The sequence below is a fragment of the Lithobates pipiens genome, unplaced genomic scaffold (assembly GCF_037356315.1).
Source record: "Lithobates pipiens isolate NorthernLeopardFrog02 unplaced genomic scaffold, aLitPip1_a1.2 Scaffold_1, whole genome shotgun sequence".
Taxonomy (NCBI): Eukaryota; Metazoa; Chordata; class Amphibia; order Anura; family Ranidae; genus Lithobates; species Lithobates pipiens.
This window is the reverse complement of record NW_027507685.1, coordinates 127,967,868-127,995,027: the sequence shown is the minus strand read 5'-3', so window position 1 is coordinate 127,995,027 and position 27,160 is coordinate 127,967,868. Positions and strand designations below refer to the sequence as shown.

The 27,160-nt window shown below is 46.5% G+C and overlaps 1 protein-coding gene across 2 annotated transcripts in view; it reads left to right on the top strand.

The window, feature by feature from the left end:
* Positions 1 to 27,160, top strand: part of LOC143974755 (metabotropic glutamate receptor 6-like) — a 195,750-nt gene that overhangs the window by 27,654 nt on the left and 140,936 nt on the right. For both annotated transcript variants that reach the window (XM_077476477.1, XM_077476469.1), the window contains exon 2: positions 24,644 to 25,215. In XM_077476477.1, the coding sequence (XP_077332603.1) occupies positions 24,733 to 25,215 (483 nt within the window). In that variant the 5' untranslated portion in view covers positions 24,644 to 24,732. The remainder of the gene's footprint in view (positions 1 to 24,643; positions 25,216 to 27,160) is intronic.

Sequence of the window (27,160 nt, the reverse complement as noted above, 5' to 3'; positions counted from 1 at the left end):
TAATGTGTTAGTGCAAGCTGCTAGTACTAAAAATGTGCAGGTAAATGGTGGATTAACACAACCTGTGAAAAATGCAAAGGTGTGTGAGGCTTATGAAATGCAAGCTGAGCAAGGTGGTGAATATGGTGTATTGCAACCTGTGCTACCACAGTCTGACATGATTTACAATGACTGGTGTAATGAGTCTGCAACTAAGCCAGTCTGTTCTTATGTGTCTCCTTGGGCAGATGGATTGGTGCTGAGGAGTACCGATGAAGGGAGCGCACATACAACAGATTGGGATAGTTGGAGCAAAAATCTTATCTCCCTGATAGATGAGGCTTTTATGCACAAAGATAAGGTGGACACGGTTTCTGCTGGGCCAGCAGGAGGGGCTGCAGAACAGCTTGTACCTGAGGGCGCGATGGCTGCTGCAGGGGTTAACCCTGGTGAGCAGGATGAACCAAATAAGGGCACAGCAGAGGCATTGTCCGTGACCCACAAAACTGAGGTTGGCATGGAGTGTCAACGTGACGTTGTCACTAGTAATGTTCTGGAGCAGTTCACTGATGCTGGGCCTGAGAAGTTGTGTATAAGTCCAGCACCTGGCAGCGCTCTGGTGGAGCACCAGGCTGTGTTTACCTCCAGCCGGGAGGAGGTTCCGTTAAACGTTGCAACTTTTCAAGTCTCAGCAAGTGAGTCTCTCTGCATCCCCAGTGTCATGAAAGTCCCCAGGAAGGACTTAGGTCTGGAGTCAAGGGCCTGGTTATTCACCAAAGCATTAAAAGAGATGCTTGAACTTTGGGATGTACAACCAATCTATACTAGTGTGTCTCCTCCACAGTCTGATGGTCCGGTACTGCGGAGTACCACTAGGTGGAGCACTTTATGGCAGGCTGTACAGAGCAAAGCAATACAGGACAGGAATGATTTATTCCTAAATTTGCTACTTTTGTTAAAAGTTGCCGCTACGTATGCTGCTAGATTAGCTCCAGAAGAAATATTTGAGACAGATATTGGAGAAGTTGAAAATAAGCCTAAAATGTCTGTGGTTACACCTCCTAACAGCCAGATGGGAAGCATTTCTGCTGCTATGGTCCAGTGTGGTGCTGGTCAGTTGTTGGTGAAGGGCGTGTATACTGCACCAGTAGAAAAACCACATGAGGTGGAAGGGCCATGTGTGGACCTGAAAGCAGCAGAGATCCTGACCAGGGCTCAAACAAAGGTGGTTAAAGAGACTGGGGTCCCCAGTCCAATGGTTGGTTTAGGTGACAAACCTAATAAGGTCCCCGGGACAGGGGAATGGGCAAGGAGCGTGATAAAAATTGTATGTGGATCAGACCAGAGCTTGCCTGTTCCGGTGGATAAAAATACAGATGGCATCAGAACGGGTCAAGTGATAGGACAGCTGCCTGCAGAGTGGGTGAACCCAGGGGAGGTGGCGTCCTGTGAGGTTCCTGTGGGTGATGGCGGCCCTCCAGTATGTGTGCCCTCTGCAGACTCTGCCCTAGCAAATTTTGAAAAAAAAGGCATTGGTGACATGTGCAACATTGAGAGGTCTAATGTTGGTTTGAATATGTCTGTCAATGATGAACCAAATAATGTGTTAATGGTACATGATAATGTGGTGTCCAAAGGTACAGGTAAACCTGGTAATCAGTTAGTGACTGCTGCGTCAGGTACCAGAAATAAGAGGTGGGTTTCCGTTCTAAACACTATAGAAACGGGCCCCCTACAGTCTCAGAACAGTACTGCTGAGAGAGTTTTGGGGAAACCTGGGAAACTGAAGCGTGGAGGCAGAAGGGTTGGTAGAAAGACCAACGGGAACCCATTTAGATTTCAGGAGAGGAAGTGCTTATGGAAATTCACTCAGAAGAAAAGTTGGGAAGGTCGCATCAAAGCTCATAGCAGAGTGACAGTAAGGCTTAGAGGGAGACCCCAAAGGAGGCATTGGGTGGAGTTCCCCGTTAGGAGAAGCGAGGTTGGACAGGAGGGTACTTCTGTAAATGGTATCTGGCACAGAGGTGCCAAAAGTAACTTGGGTGTTCCGCCCTCTGGGTCGAAACAAAGGGGGGGGATATGTGGTAGTTCGGAATCTCCAATCCTGGGACCGGGTTTTGGGAACAGCCAGCAGTCTGACTGGATGATTGCACAGGTGGGTCTTGGGCTTAAAACAAAGCCAACACCATGGTTCTGGGCTCCACCCTCTCGAGGAGTCCAGGCGTGTAAGGGAGAAGAAGTGTGCATGTCTGCACAGGTCGGTCTGTCAGAGCAGACAGAGGGTCCAAGCTTGTGGGCTGAAAGAGAAGCTGTTAAAGAGTGCTGAGGTACTGGGTGTACAGGAACTCTGTTAAAGAGCCAAGAGGGCTGCAGCAGAAGTCTGAGCAGCAGTGCTGCTAAAGAGAGCCAGGTGGCTTGGTATTTTTGGTTCTACATACATTACTGCTGTGGAAAGCTGAAACCCCTGTGTGGGCAACTATTTTGTTATCTGACTTTTCTTTCTTTAATAAAAGTGGGCCTACGAGCCCTTAAACGACATCTGGTGTGGATCCAGCTCACTGGTAAGCTCTACCTTTAAGCTAAAATAACCCCCAAATATTACACTATATTATTGTTTTTTTCTTATGTCAAATTATTATCTGCTATATCTAAGTGGAATTATTTGAGTTTCCGATCAATACATGATTTAGGTAGACTATATTGACAGTGTAATCTTTATGCTCTGAGGCAATTAGTGTTTTATGGAAATCTCTGTATGTTTTTTGCATTTAGTATTTTTACTTTGTAAATAAATTTTGTTAAAAACCTTTAAAAAAAACTTGTGTGTTATGCCTACAAAGTCCATCATTTTCAACAACATTGTTCTGTCTAATGATTACTTACCAGTTTCAATCTAGTAGACACCTTGAGGCATCTTAACCCTGTAATCAGGCAGTACTCCTGCTTTTCTTCCACACACAATACTATGTCTTGTATGGACCTCATCCTTCTTTCCCAATCACTGGTACCATGACTACAGACTGCAACATTTGGCCTGAGACTCCTCTCAGATCACTGTCCTTATTGGGTTACCATTAGGGTTAACATTCACAAACCACCAAATTCCTGGCGCCTCAATCCCTTCTGGCTCTCCTTGCTCCCAGAAGATAATACCCTTCTAGAAGAGTTTAAACAATACTTTGCAGACAATGACCCCTCTGCATCTCCTTTGATAGTATGGGAAACATTTAAATTATGTGCACGGTCATCTCTTAAATCTCTTAAATCGGCAATTAATAAGATAAAGGATGATTCAGCAGCTGCTTTTGAGAAAGCCGTTGCTGAACAAGCTAGCGCAGAACATTACCATTACTATACGATGGACCCTTCTCCCGCTCAGGCTGACCTCCTAAAGTTGTGTACCAGGGTGGTTAATCAATTACAATATGAGAAAGCCAGATGCAAACTTTTCTTCTCCAAGCAGAAGTTATTTGAACATGGAGAAAAGGCAGGCAAATTACTAGCATACATGGTCCATAGTGAAGACCGACCCTGTGGTTATATTCCTGCACGACCAGAGAGGAGCACACATTGTGGTCCCTCCCAGTGTGCTCAATTCCAAATATTCTTCACATAACTATACACATCTAGAGCCCCCGCAGACAAGATAAAGATGCAGGACTTTCTTATGGATATCCCATTTCCGAAATTAGGGGAGGAGCAGGTGTCCATGTTAGAAGCGCCTCTTACAACGATGAAATATCCAAGGCTATAGCAGGATTTGCCAGATCAAAAGCCCCAGGGTCAGATGGCCTGCCCATCGAATTATACGCACAATACAGCGAATTACTTACCCCTAAACTACTGGCTCTGTATAAATATCTTTGGGAACATCTTGTACTACCCCCCTCAACGAGAGAAGCAATTATTATATTAATCCCTAAGCCAGGAAAATACCCTGAATCATATAGACCCATATCACTGCTCCAGGTTGATATTAAAATCCTAGCAAAAGCTCTGGCCAGCCGTCTCAACCAAGTTATTCTACCCCTGATACATAAAGACCAGGCGGCTTTATGCCTGGGTGTAATACCTCATTCAACCTTAGGAAGCTTTTTATTAACCTTCAAGCCATACACGACAATGTAGGTGAATGCGTGGTGGTGACCCTTGACACTGCCAAAGCGTTCGATTCATTGGAATGGAAGTATTTGTGGAGGTGTCTCGAGGGATATGGTTTTGGAGCTAAGTTCATTAGGTGGATTTGACTCCTTTATCAGGATCCCTTAGCAAGAGTGGTGGCCAATGGATGTCCGTCTGAGTCGTTTGGCCTCTCTAGAGGCATGTGCAAGGGCTGTCCACTCTCCCCTCTATATTTTATGCGCTTGCTGCAGAACCGTTGACCATTTCCATTCGTAATAATTCTGAGATCCGAGGTTTAACTAAGGACACATTAGATGAGAAAATCAGCATGTACGCTGATGATACTTTGCTATACCTGGCGGATTCTGACCCTTACCTTAAACTTGCACTAGATACGATCAAACTTTTCGGATCATTCTCCGGCCTTAGGATCAATTGGGATAAGTCCCAAATCCTTCCAATTGATCTCTTCCCACCCTCCAGGGCACAGACACAACTCCCCCTCCTCAGAGTAAGCACCATGAAATACCTTGGGGTTCATATTTCCAGAACTCCGTCAGATTAGATCGCTCTCAACATTGAACCGCTGTATGCATTAATTAAATCCAAAATACAAATATGGTACAGACTACCATTAGGCATATGGGGTCGTATCAACTTAATAAAAATGGTTCTACTCCCCAAAATACTATATATCTTATGGCACTCTCCAGTATATAATCTACCTCAAACACTTTAAATGCTTCGAAACCCTTCTTAAACCCTTTATTTGGGGCAGCAACAGACATAAGTTGGCGTGGCGCACACTCCTCAACCCCACAGACCTGGGAGGAACAGCCATATTAACTTGTACTATATGGCATCTCAACTGTCTCAGCTTTTTCACATTGATAAAACTGACAAAGAGAGATTCACCTCCCTACTTTGCCCGCGAGGGACACAATACAATACAGACCCTATTAGTGCAATAGCAGTGGGTTCACGAGGAACCCAATCAGCCAGGAGACACACTACCCTATACCATTACAGACGAATTTGGGATATTGCTACAGATAAACTGGGGATATCACCTATTAACGATTATACCCCACTGTGGCACTGCCGGACTGAAGGAGGTGAGATGAAGTTCTAGGTCCTTATGAGCCTGTGCAAGAGTAGAGTAGTTGTCCCCAATAGGGGAGGACACGAATTCAGAAGCTACCTCTGACTCGACCTGCTCCAACAAGGATAACTGTGAGTTATACTCGATTATTGCAGTTTTAATGGCTGAGATAAATTGACCACGGGTAAAAGCTTTAAAGGCATCCCACACTAACTGAGAGGATGTAGTGGATTTATTCACCTCCCAGTAGTGAGGACCCGAGTCCTGCAGCAGCTCCTGCACCTCTGGTTATGAACCCATTTAGATTCCAGGCGCCAGACGCCTGGAGATCTGCCCACTCCCACTTGCACAGTAATTTCCATCGGGAATGATCCGAAATGCCAGCCGGCAGATAGGAAGCAGCCCGGATGGCAGCTAGCATAAGTCTAGAGCCAAACACCAAATTAATGCGGGAGCCAGATTTGTGTGAGGCAGAGTAATGAGAGTAAAAACGGTCTAAATGGAATTTATATCTCCAGATCTCTGTTAAGTGAAAGGTGTGAGCCCAGGACTCAAGGTCCATATTGGACGCCCTCTGGGGATTGGAGGAATCCAAGTCAGCCTGCAAGACAGCATTAAAGTCCCCAGCCCAAATAACTCTAGAGAGCGGTAATGGTGCCAATTTCTCCTGGATGGTGTACAGTATGCCAGGAGAAAAGGGCAGGGGGATATAAACATTGACAAATGCATATTTCACAGTACCAATTTCCAGAACTAAAATTATATATATGCCTCCCGGATCCAAACAAATGTGTATCATCTTATAAGCAAGAGATTTATGTAGAAGAATTGCGACCCCCCCCCCCCCCCGTCATAACTAGTAGGGTTGAGCGAACCCGAACTGTAAAGTTCTGGTTCGTACCGAACTTTTGGCTTTTTGAGTCCCGAACCCGAACAATTGACTGTATGTTTGGGTCCGGTGTTCGGCAACGTATTGGCGCATTTTAAAAAGCCCTGCAGCAGCCAATCAACATTCGTTTAACTGGTGTGCTCTTAGAAGCCATCACAGCCATGCCTACTAATGGCATGGCTGTGATTGGCCAGTGCAGCATGTGACCCAGCCTCTATTTAAGCTAGAGGCACACAGCACAGCACATCACTCTGCTTTAGAAAGTGTAGGGAAAGGTTCCTGGCTGCTGCTGCTAGGGAGAGAATTACATAATAGGAGTCCTGATTCTGAAATCTATTCTAATTAGTCAGCGATCTACATTGATTTAGTTGTGTGGGTTGCAGTGCACAGTCTTTTTGCACTGCCAGGAGCCCTGCCCTGAGAGAAAAGATAGACAGTGTAGGTAAAGGTTCCTGTTGCTGCTTTGAAGGAGAGAGAAATATGTAGGAGTCCAGATTCAGAAATCTATTCTAATAACTCAGCGATCTACATAGATTTACCTGGTTGGGTTGCAGTGCACAGTCTTTTTGCACTGCCAGGAGCCCAGTGGCAGAGAAAATATAACTTTTATGTGCAAGCTCAGTGCACCAGCACTGCATATGTTACTGTGACATACACCCTGTACATACTGTGGGTGTATTCTGCTCTTCCAAAAACACCCATTTAGGGCAAAAAAATAAAAAATATTTTGCAGTGTTTTCTGCATATGTGGAGGTGTGTGTTACACAATTTATATATTTTTCTTCTATTGTGCTATTCAAAAAAAAAATATAGGGCAAAAACATTTCTTTTGAATAGCATTTTCGCCATTTCTGTAGCTCTAAGATACACTATTTACATGCTCTGGGTGTATTCTGCTATTGCAAAAACACCCATTTAGTGCAAAAAAACTAAAAAACTTTGCAGTGTTTTCTGCATATGTGGAGGTGTGTGTTACACAATTTATATAATTTTTCTTCTATTGTGCTATTCAAAAAAAATTTTTTAGGGCAAAAACATTTTTTTTGTATAGCATTTTCACCATTTCATGTAGCTCTAAGATACACCGTTTACATACTGTGGGTGTATTCTGCTCTTCCAAAAACACCCATTTAGGGCAAAAAAATTAAATATATTTTGCAGTGTTTTCTGCATATGTATATTTTTCTTCTATTGTGCTATTTAAAAACATTTTTTAGGGCAAAAACATTTTTTTTGAATAGCATTTTCACCATTTCTGTAGCTCTAAGATACACTATTTACATGCTCTGGGTGTATTCTGCTATTGCAAAAACACCCATTTAGGGCAAGATCCTAAATTTGGAAAATATGAGGAGAACGTCAAAGAAGGGATGTGGCTCCGGTCGTGGTGCTGCTGGTGGAGCTCCTATTGCAGAGAGAGGAAGTGGTCGATCTGTGTTAGCTACACGCACAAGTGAAACACCTTCCTCAGGTGTGAGTAGGAGACAGAGCCTGCAGCAGTATTTGGTCGGGCCTAATGCGGCTGTACGAATGTTTAGGCCAGGACAAGTACAGGCGATAGTAGATTGGGTTGCTGACAGTGCCTCCAGTTCCTTGACATTGTCTCCCACCCAGTCTCCTGATGAAAGATCAGAGTTGACACCTGCAGCCGATGTCCATCAGTCTTTCACATCACCCCCTTGTAAATCTGCCAAGCAGTCTGAGCCCCAAATCATGCAGCAGTCTCTTCTGCTTTTTGATGACTTTGTTAGCAGGGTTTCCCAGGGCCAACCACCTAGCCCTGCCACAGAAGTGGAAGATATTGTATGCACCGATACCCAACCACTTCTGTTTCATGATGAGTACATGGGAGGACCATCACAGCGCGTCTCGGATGATGACAAAACACAGGTGCCAACTGCTGCTGCTTTCGCAATTGTGCAGACCGACAAGGAGAGCAGGGGTGAAGACTGGGTGGAAGATGATATGGAGGAGGATGAGGTCCTGGACCCCACATGGAATCAACGTCATGCAGGTGACCAGTGTAGTTTGGAGGAAGAGGCGGTGGTCGCACAGAGCCACCAGCACGGAAGAAGAGGAAGCAGGGTGCAAAAGCGGAGCGTCAGTGCCCTAGACAGTACGCCTGCTACTGCCCAACACAGCAAGGGACCGAGCACACCAAAGCCAGGTCCAAGGAGTTCCCTAGCGTGGCAGTTCTTCAGACAATGTGCTGATGACAAGACACGAGTGGTTTGCACGCTGTGCAATCAGAGCCTGAAGTGAGGCATAAATGTTCTCAACCTGAGCACAACCTGCATGACCAGGCATCTAAGTGCAAAGCATGAGCTGTAGTGGAGTAGACACCTCAAAAACCAAGAAAGGTCTCTGGCTCCTGCTGCTTCCTCTTCTGCTGCAGTCTCGGCCTCTTCATCCACCTCTGTAGTGACAGTGGCACCTGCCAACCCGCAAACAGAGGGTCTGCCAGTAACACTACCACCTGGGTCACCAACCATCTCCACAATGTCCCATGGAAGCGTTCAGCTCTCTATCTCCCAAACAGTGGAGCGGAAGAGGAATTACCCCCCCCCCCCCCCCCCTAGCCACCCGCGATCCCTGGCCCTGAATGCCAGCATTTCAAAATTCCTTGCCTTTGAAATGCTGTCATTCCGTCTGTTGGAGATGCAGAGTTTTAAAAGCCTGATGGCATTGGCTGTCCCACAGTACGTCATGCCCAGCCGTCACTACTTTTCCAGGTGAGCCATCCCTTCCCTGCACAACCAAGTGGGGGACAAAATCACTGCGCAATGCCATCTGTGGCAAGGTCCACCTAACTATGGATGCGTGGACCAGTATGCACGGTCAGGGACGTTATATCTCCCTAACAGCACACTGGGTAAATGCAGTGGCGGCTGGGCCTGAGGTGGATAGCAGTTTGGCGCATGTCCTTCTACCACCGAGGATTGCAGGGAGCTTCAGTTTGCTTCCTGTTGCTAACTCCTCCTACTCTGCTTCCTCATCCTCTACCGCCTCCTCATCCAGTCAGCGTAACACCTTTACCACCAACTTCAGCACAGCCAGGGGTAAACGACAGCAGGCAGTTTTAAAACTTTCCTGTTTGGGGGAAAAACCCCACACTGCGCAGGAGTTGTGGAGGGACATGGAACAACAGACCTATGAGTGGTTGGTGGCAGTTAGGGATGAGCCGAATACCCCCCGGTTCGGTTCGCACCAGAACTTTCGAACGGACCCCAAATTCGTACGAACTTTAGAACCCCATTGAAGTCTATGGGACTCGAACGTTCGAAATTAAAAGTGCTAATTTTAACGGCTAATATGCAAGATACTGTCCTAAAAAGGGTTTGGGGACCTGGCTCCTGCCCCAGGGGACATGGGTCAATGCCTAAAATGTTTTTAAAAATGGCCGTTTTGGCGGGAGCACTGATTTTAATGATGATTAAAGTGAAAAAAAAGTGAAATATTCCTTTAAATATGGTGCCTGGGGGGTGTCTGTAGTATGCCTGTGAAGTGCCACGTGTTTCCCGTGTTTAGAACAGTCCCTGCACAAAATGACATTAAACGGAAATAACATAATTTAAAACTGCTTGCGGTTTTAATGTTATATCTGGTTCCTGCAATATGGTTGAAAATCATTGAGAAAAATGGCATGGGTAGCCCTCCCTGCCCATTACCAGCCCCTTTGGGTCTTGTACGCATATTAAGGGGAACCCCGTACCCATATTAAAAAAAGGAAATGCGTGTGGCCCCCAGGCCCTATATACTCAGAACAGCAGTATACAGGCGGTGCAAACAAGACAGGGACTGTGTAGGTTTGTTGTGTTAAGTTGAATCTGTTTGTAATTTTCAACTGGTACATTTTTAAAGTGTAGCTCCAGTCAAAAAAACTATTTTTAAGCTTTTTGGAAAACATAGAGAGGGGTTATCACCCCTGTATAATTTGTTTTGTCGTCCATCTTTTTTCATCTCACTTGCTGTTGTCTCCTTCCGTTTGCAAGTAGGAGATGTTTGTAAGTTGGATGTTTGAAAGTAGGGGCCTGCCCTATATGCTCTGCAGAAATGGCGGAACAAGGTGTTGGTTTTGCCACAACATTGTAAGCCCTCAAAGTGACTCTTGGTGGGCGCTGGAGCGCCCTGCTGTGAACGATTATATCAAGAATTGTAATTACATGCCATTGTTGAACAGTGGTAGAAAAATTGACGTTTAGTGGTTGTGGTGCTGGTGCCACAACACTATAAGTCCTCACAGTTACTCTGTGTGGGCACAGGAACGGGCCCTCCTGTGAAATATTATATCAAGAATTGTAATTACATGTCCCTGTTAAACAGGGGCAGAAAAATTGGGCCTTAGGCACTGGTGCTGGTGCCACGACACTGCAACCTCTCCCATATACTCTAGTTTTATTGCAGGAATTAGCCCTGCTGCAAAGCATTGCATCAAAAATTGTAATTAAACGCCCCTGTTAAACAGGGGCAGAAAAATTGGGCTTTAGGCACTGGTGCTGGTGCCACCACACTGCAACCTCTCCCATATACTCTAGTTTTATTGCAGGAATGAGCCCTGCTGCAAAGCATTGCATCAAAAATTGTACTTAAACGCCCCTGTTAAACAGGGGCAGAAAAATTGGGCCTTAGGCACTGGTGCTGGTGCCACGACACTGCAACCTCTCCCATATACTCTAGTTTTATTGCAGGAATTAGCCCTGCTGCAAAGCATTGCATCAAAAATTGTACTTAAACGCCCCTGTTAAACAGGGACAGAAAAATTGGGCCTTAGGCACTGGTGCTGGTGCCACGACACTGCAACCTCTCCCATATACTCTAGTTTTATTGCAGGAATTAGCCCTGCTGCAAAGCATTGCATCAAAAATTGTACTTAAACGCCCCTGTTAAACAGGGGCAGAAAAATTGGGCCTTAGGCACTGGTGCTGGTGCCACGACACTGCAACCTCTCCCATATACTCTAGTTTTATTGCAGGAATTAGCCCTGCTGCAAAGCATTGCATCAAAAATTGTACTTAAACGCCCCTGTTAAACAGGGGCAGAAAAATTGGGCTTTAGGCACTGGTGCTGGTGCCACGACACTGCAACCTCTCCCATATACTCTAGTTTTATTGCAGGAATTAGCCCTGCTGCAAAGCATTGCATCAAAAATTGTACTTAAACGCCCCTGTTAAACAGGGGCAGAAAAATTGGGCCTTAGGCACTGGTGCTGGTGCCACCACACTGCAACCTCTCCCATATACTCTATTTTTATTGCAGGAATTAGCCCTGCTGCAAAGCATTGCATCAAAAATTGTAATTAAACGCCCCTGTAAAACAGGGGCAGAAAAATTGGTCTGATGGCATCACCCAGAATCAGAAATGTTCTTCCAACATATCAGCGGAGGAGGAAGAGGATAGACAATCAACATAACAGGACAGTCACTCAGCATCAGCATAGGCAGTCTTGAAGGGATGTGATATTTCAAAAAAAATTATTCGGTTACATCAGCTTCAGGTGCTTGGTAGCTGTGGGTGATCCAAGACTGATTCATCTTGATGAAGGTCAGTCGATCAACTGATTCGGTGGACAGGCGCACCCTGTGATCGGTAACAAAGCCACCAGCAGCACTGAAGGTGCGTTCCGAAAGAACGCTGGATGCAGGACAGGCCAGTAGCTCAATTGCATACTGTGCAAGCTCTGGCCAGTGATCCATCCTCAAGACCCAGTAAGCCAGAGGATTTTCGGTGGGAAAGGTGTCCAAGTCTGACCTTGCCCCTAGTATTCCTGCACCATGTAAATCAGACGCTGGCGATGGTTGCTGGAACCGATCATACCTTGGGGCTGCGGACTAAAAAATTGTCTGAAAGCATCAGTCAGACGGCCACCTTCTCCACCGCTCCTTCTGACTGATGCCTCAGCAACACGTTGTCCAGGACCAGGAGTTTGTAACCTCCCAGTCTCTGGGAACGCGTTGCACAGACCTTTCTGCAAGGCCTCCCGGAGATGTCTCATCCTCTGCTCCCTCTGTGATGGCAAGATAAGGTCGGCAACCTTACCCTTGTACCGTGGATCAAGGAGAGTGGCCAGCCAGTCTTTGCAGGATCAGGGAGGCCATGCAGCGTAGGTTAGCTGAGGCATTCGGTCCGGAGTCCTCTGGGTCACTAAGGGCAACATGATCCGCAGCTACCTGCTCCCAGCCACGTACAAGTCCACATGTTTCTTGGGACTGTAAATCATCCCTACAAGACTGCTGCTGCTGATGCTGAGTGCCAGCCTCTACCTCCATGCTGACACAATCATCCTCCTCCTCCTCTTCCTCCTCCTCATCCTCTTCCTGTGTGATGGGTGGCACAGCAGGAACACTGTCTGGATAAAGGGGGCCTTGAGAGGCAAGGAAGTCCTCCTCTTCCTGCCTCTGTTCTGCCTCAAGTGCCCTGTCCATTATTCCACGCAGCGTATGCTCCAAGAGGTGGACAAGAGGTACAGTGTCACTGATGCATGCACTGTCACTGCTCACCATCCTTGTGGCCTCCTCAAACGGTGACAGGACAGTGCATGCATCCCTGATCATGCCCCACTGGCGTGGTGAGAAAAAACCGAGCTCCCCTGACCCTGTCCTGGTGCCGTAGTCGCACAGGTACTCATTGATGGCCCTCTGCTGCGTGTGCAGCCGCTGCAGCATGGCCAACGTTGAGTTCCACCTGGTGGGCATGTCACATATAAGGCGGTTCTTGGGCAGGTTCAACTCCTTTTGGAGCTCAGCCAGCCGAGCACAGGCATTAAATGATCGGCGGAAATGCACACAGACTTTCCTGGCCTGCTTCAGGACATCCTGTAAGCCGGGGTACCTGCCCAAGAACCGCTGCACCACCAGGTTAAGGACGTGAGCTACATAGGGCACATGGGTCAGTTGTCCCTGTCGGAGGGCGGAGAGGAGGTTGGTGCCATTGTCACAAACCACCATTCCTGGCTTAAGCTGGCGTGGCGTCAACCACCTCTCAGCCTGCCCCTGCAGAGCTGAGAAAACATCCGCCCCAGTGTGGCTCCTGTCCCCCAAACAAACCAGCGCAAGCACGGCATGGCATCGTTTTGCCTGCGTACTTGCGTAGCCCCTGGAACGCCTACGGAGCACCGCTGGTTCTGAGGACAGAGCACTGGAAGAGGCCATGGAGGAAGAAGAAGAGGAGGGGGTGGAGGAGAGAGGTGTGTCACAACCAATAGTAGCATTTTGGAGGCGTGGTGGCGGAACAACCTCCAACACTACTGCACCTTGTCCTGCATCCTTCCCAGCTGCCAGAAGAGTGACCCAATGGGCCGTGAAAGACAGGTAACTTCCCTGTCCATGCCTGCTGGACCATGAGTCAGCGGTAATATGCACCTTACCGCTGACCGCCCTGTCCAGCGAGGCAAGGACATTGCCTTCCACATGCCGGTAGAGAGCCAGAATCACCTTCCGTGAGAAAAAGTGGCATTTGGGGACCTGCCACTGAGGAACCGCACATTGTACAAACTCACGGAAGGAGGCCGAGTCTACCAACTGAAAAGGCAGCAGTTGAAGTGCTAGCAATTTAGCCAAGCTAGCATTCAACTGCTGGGCATGTGGATGGCTGGGAGTGAACTTCTTTTGCCGGTCCAGCAGCTGGGGCAGGGACATTTGCCTGCTATAATCGGACGTGGGTGTACTGCTAGCAGAGTGCCCCGAAGCACTTGGCTGTGACACACCTAATTCTACACCTTCATTCCTCTCAGAGCAGGTTTCAGAGAGGACTGAAGGTCTAGTGGGGTTGGAGATGCCAGCTGATGAGGAGCAAGGAGAGGTCCGCTTTGTTCTTTGGTGTGAGGTACGCTTGCCAACGAGCTGCATGGCAGGTCAACATATGTCTGGTCAAGCATGTGGTGCCCATCGGCTGATGTTTTGGCCACACGAGATACGCTTGAGACATATGTTGCAAATAGCAGCGGTGCGATCTGATGCACTCGTCTCAAAAAAGGCCCACACCAAAGAACTTTTAGAATAACGCGCAGAGGCAGCGCCCTGCACAGGCGGAGCTCTGCGGTGTGATTCAGTCGGTGTGCTGCCCCTAAGCTGGCCCCCGGAGGGCATCCTGCCTCGTGGACATGTGCCTCCTCCTCCTCCTCCTCTCTCCTACCAGGCACCCACGTGGAGTCAGTGCCCTCATCATCCCCTCCCTCTTCATCGCTGTAGCAAACCTGGCAGTATGCTGCAGCTTGTGGAACATGACTGCCAGATTGCTGTCCTTCTTGAGCATCCCCTCTCTCTGCGCTCATGCTACTGCCTTCCTCTAGCTGAGTGTCATCATCAGAGCCTACAAAACACTGGGCATCCTCCTGGAGCATGTACCCAACACTGTGCTCAAAGAGTTCATGAGACTCCTCAGGAGGACGTGGTGGGTCTAGGGAAGGAGTCCCTGATGATGACATTGAGAGGAGGGAAGACGATGCGTTGGTAGCTGCTTTGCTAGTACCCTGAGACTGGGTGAGAGAGGATGAGGAGGATGAAGAGGGCTTGGTCATCCACTCTACCAAGTCGTTGGCATGTTGCGGTTCAACATGTCCAGCTGCCGAAAAGAAGGACAAGTGTGTCCCATGGCCACGTGCTGATGACAATGCACCGCGTCCACGACCAGCACTGTTGTCTCTAGACACAGAGCCTGCTTGCCCTCTTTTATCGGCTCGCGCCTGTCTGCCTCTCCTTGCTGGCCTTACAGACATGGTAATGGCCTGAAGGGAGTTGGGTAAAACAGCAGTTGGGTAGTGTATATTGTGCTGGAGGCACACAACACCCACTAAATCCTGCAGATGCCTTTATTATAGAACACCAGAGATAAAGGGGTGTACTGTAATTGAGTCACACAACACCCACTAAGCCCTGCAGATGGCTCTATTAGAGAACAGCAATAAAGGGTAGATACAGGTGTATATTGTGCTGGAGGCACAAAAAACCCACTAACTACTGCAGATGCCTTTATTATAGAACACCAGAGATAAAGGGGTATATACAGATGTATACTGTGCTGTGCTGGAGGCACACACAACTTCCAATAACTCCTGCAGATGGCAAGTGGGCTCAAATAGAGAAGAGCTATGTAGGTGGATATAGCGGTGTGTACTGGGTACAGAGCACGCAGACAGCTACTGACTGCAAGCTCTATTATAAAAGATAGATCACTAGCTATATAGGTGAGGTGAATATAGCGGTGTATACTGCGGTCAGGGCAAGCAGACAACAACCACTACAGAAGAGCAAGATCGAAAATCGGCCGATAACGATCGGTGTGTACTGTGTTGAAGGTACACAGAACACCCACTAACTGCTTCAGACGCCAACACACTACACAAGGCCGCCGCGCTGGCGGCCTTATATAGTGTGGGGCGTGTACTACACAGCCTGAGCTATGATTGGCTCTCCTCGCTGCTGGCGCTGTGATTGGCCAAGCATGCGGGGTCACAGTGCATGCTTGGCCAATCATGAGCCAGCAATGCACTGCGATGAGGCAGTGCATTGTGGGCCGTGATCGCCACAAGAATTTGGCGCGAACGGCCCATAATGTTCGGAATTCGCCGATCGGGCGAACAGCCGATGTTCGAGTCGAACGTATGTTCGACTCGAACACGAAGCTCATCCCTAGTGGCAGTGAGCCTCAAGCCCGGCCTGGTGGTGTGCGATAATGGGTGAAATCTCATAGCAGCTCTAGGTCAAGCCGGTTTGATACACATCCCTTGCCTGGCGCATGTGCTGAACTTGGTGGTCCAGAGGTTCCTTAAAAATTACCCCCATATGCCAGAGCTGCTGCAGAAAGTGCGGGCCGTCTGTGCGCACTTTTGGCGTTCTCACCCTGCTGCTGCTCGCCTGTCAGCGCGTCAGCATAACTTTGGCCTTCCTGCTCACCGCCTCATATGTGACGTGCCCACAAGGTGGAACTCCACCTTGCACATGCTGGCCAGACTGTGCGAGCAGCAGCAGGCAATAGTGGAGTTTCAGCTGCAGCACGCATGCGTGAGTTGCTCTGTGGAACAGCACCACTTCACCACCAATAACTGGGCCTCCATGCGAGACCTGTGTGCCTTGTTGCTCTGTTTCGAGTACTCCACCAACATGGCCAGTGCCGATGACGCCGTTCTCAGCATTACTATCCCAGTTCTATGCCTCCTTGAAAAAAACGCTTGATGGAAAAGGATGTGGCACAGGAGGAGGAAGAGGGATCATTTCCAAGGCTTTCAGGGCAGTCATTCACAAGTGGCTATGAGGGTGGTTTCCTGCACCAACAAACGCCAGGTACACAATTCTCCGGCAGCAAGGGCACAGTTCTGGAGGATGACGAGGAGGAAGAGATGGAGGAGGAGGAACCATGTTCACAGCAGGGTGGCACCCAGACCAGCTCATGGCCATCACTAGTGCGTGGCTGGGGGGATACAGAGGACACAGACCCACAGAGGACAGCTTTTCGTTGCCTTTGGGCAGCCTGGCACACATGAGCGATTACATGCTGCAGTGTCTCCGCAACGACCACCGAGTTGCCCACATTCTAACTGGTGCTGATTACTGGGTGGCCACCCTGCTGGATCCCCGTTACAAGGACAACGTACCGTCCTTAATTCCCTCACTGGAGCGTGATCGTAAGATGCGCGAGTACAAGCTGGTAGACGCGCTGCTGGTGGCATTCCCACCTGACAGTGGGGGTACGGTGGAAGCACAAGGCGAAGGCAGAGGAGGAGGAAGAGGTCATCAACGCAGCTGGGGCACTGCCAGTACCTCAGAAGGCAGGGTTATCATGGCCGAAATGTGGAAAAGCTTTGTCAGCATGCCACAAGAACCAGCACCACTAGCTGAGATGAAACGTCTTAGCAGGAGGCAGCATTTCGCCAACATGGTGGAGCAGTATGTGTGCACACGCTTACACGTACTGAATGACGGATCTGCCCCCTTCAACTTCTGGGTCTCCAAATTGGGCACATGGCCTGAGCTTGCCCTTTACGCCTTGGAGGTGATGGCCTGCCCTGCAGCCAGTGTATTATCTGAACGTATATTTAGCACGGCAGGGGGCGTTATCACAGACAAGCTCAGCCGCCTGTCCAGAGCCAATGTGGACAAGCTCACATTCATTAAAGTGAACCAGGCATGGATCCCACAGGACTTGTCCGTACCATGTGCAGAATAGACATGTATACCGGTGTTCTGACAAAAACTGTCTGGCCATCGGATAGTGTCCGGCCTGAGGACAGGGAGATTCCAAAAATCTCGGAAGATGAACGGCCCTGCGCAGTGAGTGCAAGTTCAAGCCCCACCATCCAAGTGGACATACGGTAGCACATAGTAACAGGGCCCCTCACGGGCTCACTTTGCTCGCCACGCTTCGGGCATGGCCTTACTTCACTCGGCTTGAACCTCGGATGGTGTGGCTTGAACCTGGACTCACCGCGCAGCGCCGTTCATCTTCCGAGATTCTCTAAATCCCCTTGTCCTACATATTGAGCAAGTGCAGTACAGGGCGGACGCTATCCGACCGAATTCAACACATCACCGGCCTTACCCAGCCATTGTTGTATTTTTGAACCAGTGTTGGCTACCTCCTCCACTGCTGCTTCCACCTACACCGCCACATCCACCGCCACCTCAACCTCCTACTCCATATGGACCTTGTCCTCCTAGGTCAAGATTATCATTTTTAATTTTGTTTAATTTAAAAGTATTTTATTTTCCCACTAGCTTATCCATTAAATTGAATAATTTTTTCCAGAAAGGGCGTATTCTGGGGCATTCCCACCATATGTGTGGCATCGTGCCGTTGAGTTTCTGAGGCTCTTAATCACTTCCTGTACCTCTTCTTCCGAGAAGGGGGCCTCCAGCATATATATATATTTTTATTTTTATTTATTTTAAGTTATTTCCCTATCCACATATGTTTGCAGAGCACTTGCCATGCTCTTAACAACAGTTTGTTGCCATTTGTAGCTCTCTAGCCCTTTCCATTACTTTTTTAGAGCCATTTTAGTCCTCGAAATTTTGGGTCCCCATTGACTTCAATGGGGTTCGGGGTAAAGTTTGGGCCAAGTTCAGTCCCAAACTTTTTTCCGAAGTTCGGCCTAACCCGTCAAACCCGAACAGCCAGGTGTCCACTCAACTCTAATAACTAGAGTAAGTAGCGTGAAATGCTTGTTGCACCCACGTTCTGTTGAGGGAAATAATTTTATTCCCCAGGAGGTGAGTCTCCTGTAAGAAGAGAATATGTGGTTTGTGGGATTTGAGGAATTTAAACATGAGGGCTCTTTTAACTATATTGAGACCCCTTATGTTCCAAGAAACAAAAATTTTAATTCATGGAGATGCCATAATAGGTATGTACATGGGCACAGGGTACTGAGATGTATAGGTGGGGCTCCAAAACCAATCCGAAGGAATGAAAGGGGACCCCCCCTCCAGGGGAGTCACCACACCCCCATGGATAACAGCACCTAGGGAAGTAGCCTCGATGAGGACACGCAAGCAAATGAGGATAATCGTTAAGCAAGGCAATTGGTTACCAAAAAACATAAACATAGTGAACATATTAAACATAGTAAACATAGCAAACCTACCGACCAGCAACCCCAACAACTATGCCAGTCAGTTTGATACCCGGAACTAACTAAACATCAGTCTTCCCTGAAGAAGTCCCGTAATGCAGTGGCGGTAGCCGCTGAGGCCTCTTCAGGAAGGCAGAACCCGAAGGGTTAAGTGTATAGCTTAATATTTAACTAGCAAGGTAGCTCCAGTAAAAAAGGAACCAAAAAAGGGTGTATACCATAAATAGGAGTATAACGACTGCTTATTTCCAGTAACTCAGTGAAGAAAGGATTGTCTAGTCGAGCCAAAGGGCAAATGTAGAAGCCCCAGGGGGCCAACCCAACAACAACAATGTTGGGGTGTCATTATGAGGGTAACAAGGAGTCAGCCAGGAACAGGATGGGTGTAAGGTGATCAGCTAACTTGAGACTAGGAGCTGGGTACAGAAAGTTCAAAATATTGGATCTTAACGTTAAAGGCCAGTCCCAGAGCAATTATTGAAAGCTACTCATAATGTTGAATTAGTGTAACTTGTTCATCCCAAGGTATTCAACCAGTCATCCAAGTCGGTTGGGGAGTCAAAGAAACAAATTGAGCCATTATATGGGACCCTAAGTCGGCTAGGATACATCATGCTGTATTTAATGTTCTTGTCACGTACCTGAAGGGAGACTGAAATGACGAGGTCGGCCTCTCTTGTATCTCCAGTCCAGGTCCCGCTGAGAGTGAGGCAGAAGGAGCCGAAGGACCAGAGGCACACGAGTGCCTGTAGATGAAGACCTGAAGATTTGCAGCTGGAAGTCGCAGCTGATCTCAGGACTGTAGTTGCAGAACAGGTCGCAGCCGGTTGCAGGACTGTAGTTGCAGAGCAGGTCGCAGCCAGTTTCAGGACCGTGGTGGCAGACACTCGGATAGTAGTGCTGAGGCGAGCAGGGCACAGAAGCAAGGTCATAAGGGAAGCCGGGTTCATGAACGGGCAGGCAGCAGGGTATAGGCACATCAGGCAGGCTGAAGCAGGTCAGGTAGGAAGCCGGGGTCGTCAGCAGGCAGACAGAAAGGTACTTTGAGCATCAGACAGAGACAAGTCAGATGGGGAGCCGGGATCAGGAACTAGAGATCAGATAGGAAGAGTCCAGAGGCAAGGTCAACAGGAGCCAAGGCCAGCAACGGGAATCAAATGGAACAGCACAGGTTTCAGGGTAGTAGGATACAGCTGAAGACCAATCAGCACAGACTAGTGGTTGGGACCACTTTAAATAGGCTATCTGGCGCCAATTGGCACAGAGTGTGTGCGCGTGTGGGACCATGCGCATAAGCTCACACGGGCATCCGCAGTGGCCCGCGAGCGTGCGCACATGCACCAGCAAGCGTCCGTGTGCCAGCGCGCCAGGCGGTTTCTATAAATTTTCTTACAGTTCTTTTCACATAGGCGCCTACGGACTTCGTTAAAGGTTTTCCGCTTATGTTGCAGCCCAGCTGAAAAGTCTGGAAACAGTAGGACGGAGGAGCCGCAATACGGAAGTGTGGGGGTGACTATGAGCCTGTGAGAGAATCCTGTCAGGATCTCTGTAGTTAAGAAAAGGAACAAGAAAGGGATGGGTTTGCTCCAGGGATAGTGCGCCCAGTGGGCACGCTCCACAAGTTTTTAAAGAACCCCTCCACAAATTCAGCTGCCCGATCGCCCTCCTCACCCTCTGGGAGACCTAGGACATGGACATTGTTGTGCCTCACCCTATTTTCTGCGTCACCTGATTTAGTGACAAGCATTTGTTTTGTGTGTTGAAAGTCAGCTTTGTATTGGTGTGAGTTGCTGTGAGGTCCTCAGTGGCTGATATTCTGGATTCTGATTTGGTCAGCCGACTCCTGATTTTATCCAGATCGTTTCTTATGAGATTGCATTCTTCAGTAAGACGATCTATTCTCATGAGCATGGATGTTTTACTGTTTTCAATGGCAGCCAGGATCGCACCTGTACCATCTTGAGTGGGGGGGGGGGACAAGAGGAACTGCATTCAGGGATGTCCCAGGCTCAATAGTTAGCCAAGATAGTAGGGCCTGCAGCAAACATCCATTTGCCTAACTGGGATAGGTGGGTGGCTCAGCACCGTCTTGTTTACACCTTTGTTTTTAGGGCCCATTCCTTTGGAGGGAAGAAGAGCAACTCATCTGAGCTGGGGCTGTTCACCCAACACTACACCATTTATTACTGTCTCCTTGCAGGGAGTGACTATGAAATGGGAAGTACTGTGGGTGATAAATCAGTGAGCCATTTATAACAAGGATCCCAGGGAGTCACTCCACGCACACAGCAGCCAGTCACTCTTAGGATGTCAGCAGACACTCACCCAGGCACCTTCCACCCACACTGCTGCTCCCTTTCGATCCAGCCGGGTCCACAGGGAGGCAGGAGCAGTAAGAGGGAGCTAGGAGTGCAGCGTGGCCTCGCCTCCCGCACTCCAAAGCGTTGTTTGTATAGGGGAATCTGGCCTAATGAGTAAGATGGCGGAGGATCGCGGGAACACCGAAGGTCACGGCCCACGCTCTAGCCGCTCCACGCACTGATCCCCCTGGGGGATGCTCAGCAGCAAGTTGGATAGGATGAGCTATGGGGTAGCTTCTCTGGACGTGTAGACAGTCAGATGGAGAAGGATTTTAGTTAGGATGCTCCAGGGCTCCTCTCTGACGCGTCTGCTGCGGTACACATCCAGTCACATCCCCCAGCGTGGAGTATTTATAATAGCTGCCAAACTATAGGCACTGCATTGTAAACTTGTTCCATGGTAATAACAGAGTGTACATGTTACTTGAAAGTGTTGTGCTGATGTTTTTTAATGCTTACATAGAAATGGGTCCCATTTTATTTTCAGAAAAAGGATGTGCAAACTGATAAAGTGGTTATATATCACAATTACATAAACATGTCTGCTATTCCATTAGTATACAGTATCTCATAAAAGTGAGTAGACCCCTCACATTTTTGTAAATATTTTATTATATATTTTCATCTGTCAACACTGAAGAGATTACACTTTGCTACAATGTAAAGTAGTGAGTGTGCAGCTTGTATAACAGTGTCAATTTGCTGTCCCCTCAAAATAACTCAACACACAGCCATTAATGTCTAAACCGCTGGCAACAAAATTGTACACCCCTAAGTGAGAATGTCCAAATTGGGCACAATTAGCCATTTTCCTTCCCTGGTGTCATGTGACTCATTAATGTTACAAGGTCTCAGGTGTGAATGGGGAGCAGGTGTGTTAAATTTGGTGTTATCACTCTCACTCTCTCATACTGGTCACTGGAAGTTCAACATGGCCCCTCTTGGCAAAGAACTCTCTGAATATCTGAAAAAGAATTGTTGCTCTACATAAACATGGCCTAGGCTATAAGAAGATTGCCAAGACCCTGAAACTGAGTTGCAGCACGGTGGCCAAGACCATGCAGCAGTTAAACAGGACAGGTTCCACTCAGAACAGGCCTTGCCATGGTCGACCAAAGAAGTTGAGTGCACATGTTCAGCATCATATCCAGATTTTGTCTTTGGGAAATAGATGTATGAGTGCTGCCAGCATTGCTGTAGAGCTTGAAGGGTTGGAGTGCTCAGCCCATACGCCGCACACTGCATCAAATTGGTCTGCATAGCTGTTGTCCCAGAAGGAAGCCTCTCTAAAGACAATGCACAAGAAATCCTGCAAAGTTTGCAGACAAGCAGACTAAGGACATGGATTATTGGAACCATGTCCTGTGGTCTGATGAGACCAAGATATACATATTTGGTTCAGATGATGTCAAGCATGTGTGGTTGCAACCAGGTGAGTAGTAAAAAGACAAGTACCTACAGCCAAGCATGATGGTGGGAGTGTCAATTTCTGGGGCTGCATGAGTGCTGCCAGCACTGGGGAACTACAGTTCATTGAGGAAACAATTAATACCAATATGTACTGTGACATACTGAAGCAGAGCATAATCCCCTCCCCTCAGAGACTGGGCTGCAGGGCAGTATTTCAACATAACGACCCCAAACACACCTCCAAGATGACCACTGCCTTGCTAGAGATGCTGAGGATAACGGTGATGGACTGGCCAAGCATGCCTCCAAACCCTATTGCACATCTGTGGGGCATCCTCAAATGGAAGGTGGAGGAGTGCAAGGTCTCTAACATCCACCAGCTCCGTGATGTCATCATGGAGAAGTGGAAGAGGACACCAGTGACAACCTGTGAAGCTCCGGTGAACGCCATGACTAAGAGGGTTAGAGCAGTGCTAAAAAATAATGGTGGCCACACAAAATATTGACACTTTGGGCCCAATTGATTTGATTTGCGTTCCCTATTGATAACATCATCTATGACGAAACGCGTCTGGGAAGGCATGCAGTAATGTCACCATGCTACACGAGGGGAGGACGGGCTCCCCAAAATTGTTTTTACGAGATTGTTACAAGTTTGTTTGTAAGTGAAATTTTTCTCTATTTTATTAAAATGTCGATACAATTTTACACTATGGGAAGTCTTTCTTCTTTTTGAGCTAATGTTGGGAAACATCTTGCGGAGTACATATATAATCATTACAGCAAGAGGTCTGGTTCCAGTACAATAGAGGCTCCTTTGGTGTATACTTCAGGCTGCTGAGGGGACAGAGTTACATGCTACTTTTACTTGGCATCTGGTAAGAGCAATATCATCTCGGTGGTTGGCCATTTCTTTCACCTTAATCTACATGTGTGGAGTCACTGTGGTGATTTAAACGAGATTTGGATATGGACTTTGTTTTAATTTATTTTTTAATTTTAATTTTTCATATACATTTTTTAATTTTTTGCCTTTTTCTTAACCCACACAAATAAGAGATTTGTCACAGAAAAGCCATCTTCGGGAATTGGTGATCTACTGATGTGGATGTATATGTAAAGACTGAACAGACTAATCATTCAATTCCATTCACACATTTTTTTCAGTTATAATTAAATTTATTGCCGTTTTTAGTTATTTAATTGGCGTAGCTCTTTAGTTCCTTTTTACATTGTTTGTGTGTGTATCCCACCTGGAGCTGCAGCCTAAGGAGTGATTTAGGTATTGGTTATTATCAATTTTTGTCAAGCGCGGTTTTTCTTTTTCCACAAAATATTGACACTTTGGACCCATTTTCACTTGGTGGTGTACTCACTTTTGTAGCCAACGGCTTAGACATTAATGACTGTGTTGAGGGGACAGCAAAGAGGGGTGTACTCACTTTTGTTAAATACTGTATTTGGGTACAACTATCCTATAGCATATTATAAAATACTGTATATAATGTGTTATATGCTATTTATACATTACCTCATATTAGTAGAAATATTTGTGTGTTTATTTTAGAAAATTTCAATCTCGTGTTTAGTATTTGAGTTCACCAGAAGATGCTATGTTAGTTTGGTATTTCTATGCTGTATGTGTAGAGGATGGTAATATGAAATGGTTAGATTAATTTAGGGTTTTTGCTATTGGGTGTATAATGTTTGTTACTTGGTGAATGTCATTGGTTGAATGTATAGGGGCTGCATTTAAACCTTAGATCATGATTGCATTTGTCAGAGGGGGTCTAGTCTTGTCTTGCTAGAAGAATACAGATTAGTCTGAGGTCTTCATGCTAGAGCTTTGCAGTGTGTGTGTGGGTTCAGTGCTTGTTCTCTTAGATATAAATAGGATTTAAAGAATAGATGCAGAGATGGCCTAGGGCGTACTGTCACTGGCAGGACTGTGAGCTGACTGTAAGCTTTACTCTGCTCCCTCTTTCTGTATCCTGTGGAGGTTTGGGTAAATGTATTTATAAATACTTTCTCTCTGTGCCCCTTTCTCTGTCTTATGCATGCTTCCCTTTGTCCTCTGTCAAAATGCTCCTTATGTATGTCATTCTGACCCCTAAAACCCATCTTCACACATTGCGTCTGAAATGTGTTCATATATGAATCGTTATCTTGTAATGGAATGCTGATCACTGTCCTATCTCCACGTTCTCTTTCTGCAGACATCTCCCAGACATATATTTTTGGATACAGCCTGAATGACAGAGTCTACAAATCCATCAGTCCTCCCTCGAGAGGAACTTACAAAGACATGGGACCTCCTCCAGCTCCCAGAACCCTCTTCTTCTTCATCCTCCTGCAGAGGGGAGTTGAGTCTCAGCAGAATGCCCAACCCCACTCTATTAAGATAGATGGGGACATCACTTTAGGAGGTTTGTTTCCTGTCCATGCCAAGGGCCCAGCTGGTATTCCATGTGGAGAAGTGAAAAAAGAAGCTGGAGTACATCGAATGGAGGCTATGTTATATGCCTTGGACCAAATTAATGGGGATCCCGAGCTTCTTCCCAACCTGACGCTTGGAGCTCGTATTCTAGACACTTGCTCTCGAGACACCTATGCTCTGGAACAGTCTCTTACCTTTGTTCAAGCCCTGATTCAGAAAGACACCTCAGATATTCGCTGTTCCAATGGAGAGCCAGCAATTTTCAGCCGCCCAGAGAAGGTTGTGGGAGTTATTGGTGCTTCAGCAAGCTCAGTCTCCATCATGGTGGCCAACGTGTTGAGGCTCTTTGCTGTAAGATCATCTGATTTACATATTTCTTTTTTTACTGCTTAAAAATTAATTAGTATGCTAGACAAATATATCTGGCCTATTGCCTGCCTTTTTCTCCCTTGTGCTGTTATCAGTTTTGCTTTTAGCAGCACCATTAAAGCAGAGCTGCGATAAGCAATGTGTATCTTAAAGCAAACATTTTTTTACATAAAGGTATTTAAGTGACACAAAAATCTAAAAACAGGTACCTAAGGTGAGTATTAAGCTTTTTGAATAGCAGATCACAGGGGTTGTGGCTGTAGGTATTTGCATATTGAGGTCTTCTTGGGCAGAGGTATGCACAGGCACTTCTATGTCTCTTTCCATGCTCTATTTAAGTCCAACAAATCACCTCTGCTTGGGAAAATCCAACACAAGGCCACAATGTTATCAGGATTCAATCACTATCTCTTGGGTCATTGCAATATTCAAGTTAAAGTTTTTCAAGTTTTAACACTACAGGTGCCCCCTTATGTATGACGAGGAACTGGTCAGGCTTGATTTACTGTACATTGCTCCTTGCTGGACAAGATCATTAAAGGCATAGATGTAACTTTAAATTCTTGTAATTGATTACCTTAAATTCAGTGAGTGAATTTCTAAAACAATATTGCTTAATGTTGGAATATACCATAAAGTGTTTTTTTGAACTTGTACAGATCTAAGGCCCGAGTTTAGCACCTTAAATTTCATATAGAGGCTGTAAAAACAGAAAAGTCTGTCTGCATAAAAGGGTGTTTTGTGTTAATTGAATACGTTTTTGAAGTGGCATGTTTAAGGCTGTGTAGCCCAACCCATTATAATTTTAGAATGGTGACAACTGCAACCATTTTTCAAACATAGGTGTTATGTTCTCCCTGTGGTGCTATCTGTCAGGAATCATAGGCAACTTTCAGACTACTAGTCATGGCTAAACAAGTCTGAACCAGACAAAATAGGATCTCATTAATCAATGCAAGCCTAAAATGTGTTACCTTAAATAAGCAAAACAGTCACCATGAAGTGCTAAAACCCCAACATTTTCTGTACTGGATTTCACATTAGCTGTTCTCTCAAGCCAATGAGTTTATGTATGGTGATTTCAGCAGTTTTTCTTAAACTAAAATTCTAGCTAAATATTTTTTCCTTTTAATGGATTAAAGCACAACCTGGCTTTTCAAAGGCACCCTGACTTTTTGGCTGTTTATAATGTTAGGGTGCAATGTGGAAGGTGAAAGTTTGTCCCCAAGAGTTCATCATGGTGGAGTGAACAAATTTGCACCTTTATTTCCTGTTATTCATGTTGGATGGCCTCTATTGAAGAAGATTGGTGGAATCGACTGTATTTAATTTTCTACTACTTTTTATTGTTTTAGCACTGATTATTATTTGCACTGGATTTAGGAGTTGGTTTATTGCATATATTGTTTGGAAATCTGTGTAGTTCATGTTTTTGAGCACATTGTTTTCAATATTGAATAGGTGTTTTGCAGCTCGGTACCATTTATTTTTACACAAACCTGCAATGTGGCTGTGAAAAATGTTAACTGATTAGACTGGGCAATACTGTTTTTATAGTTTCCTAATGCATGCTCAGAAGTCTCAATGGGCATAATGTTAGTATATGCTATGCTAACAGATAGCTGCATCAGAGCATAACATTTTAGTATGTACCCAAAGTAACACAAATTACCCTTGCAACATGTCATGAACCACAGTTCGGCTCTTAAGAGGAAAAGGCTTGGCATTTCTCCTGCTATGCATAAAAGCATAATGTGTTCCATTTTGTCAGTCTCATCATTTTTATAGTACAACATAAGGCTGTATTATGACAGATTAGTCTTGCCTGTGCTTGTAAGCCATAATTTTTATGGTTACATATGGCAGGCTGGAACAGTTAAAGCAGATTAGTAACAAATTACTGCAGGTGTATTTTAAAAATAATATG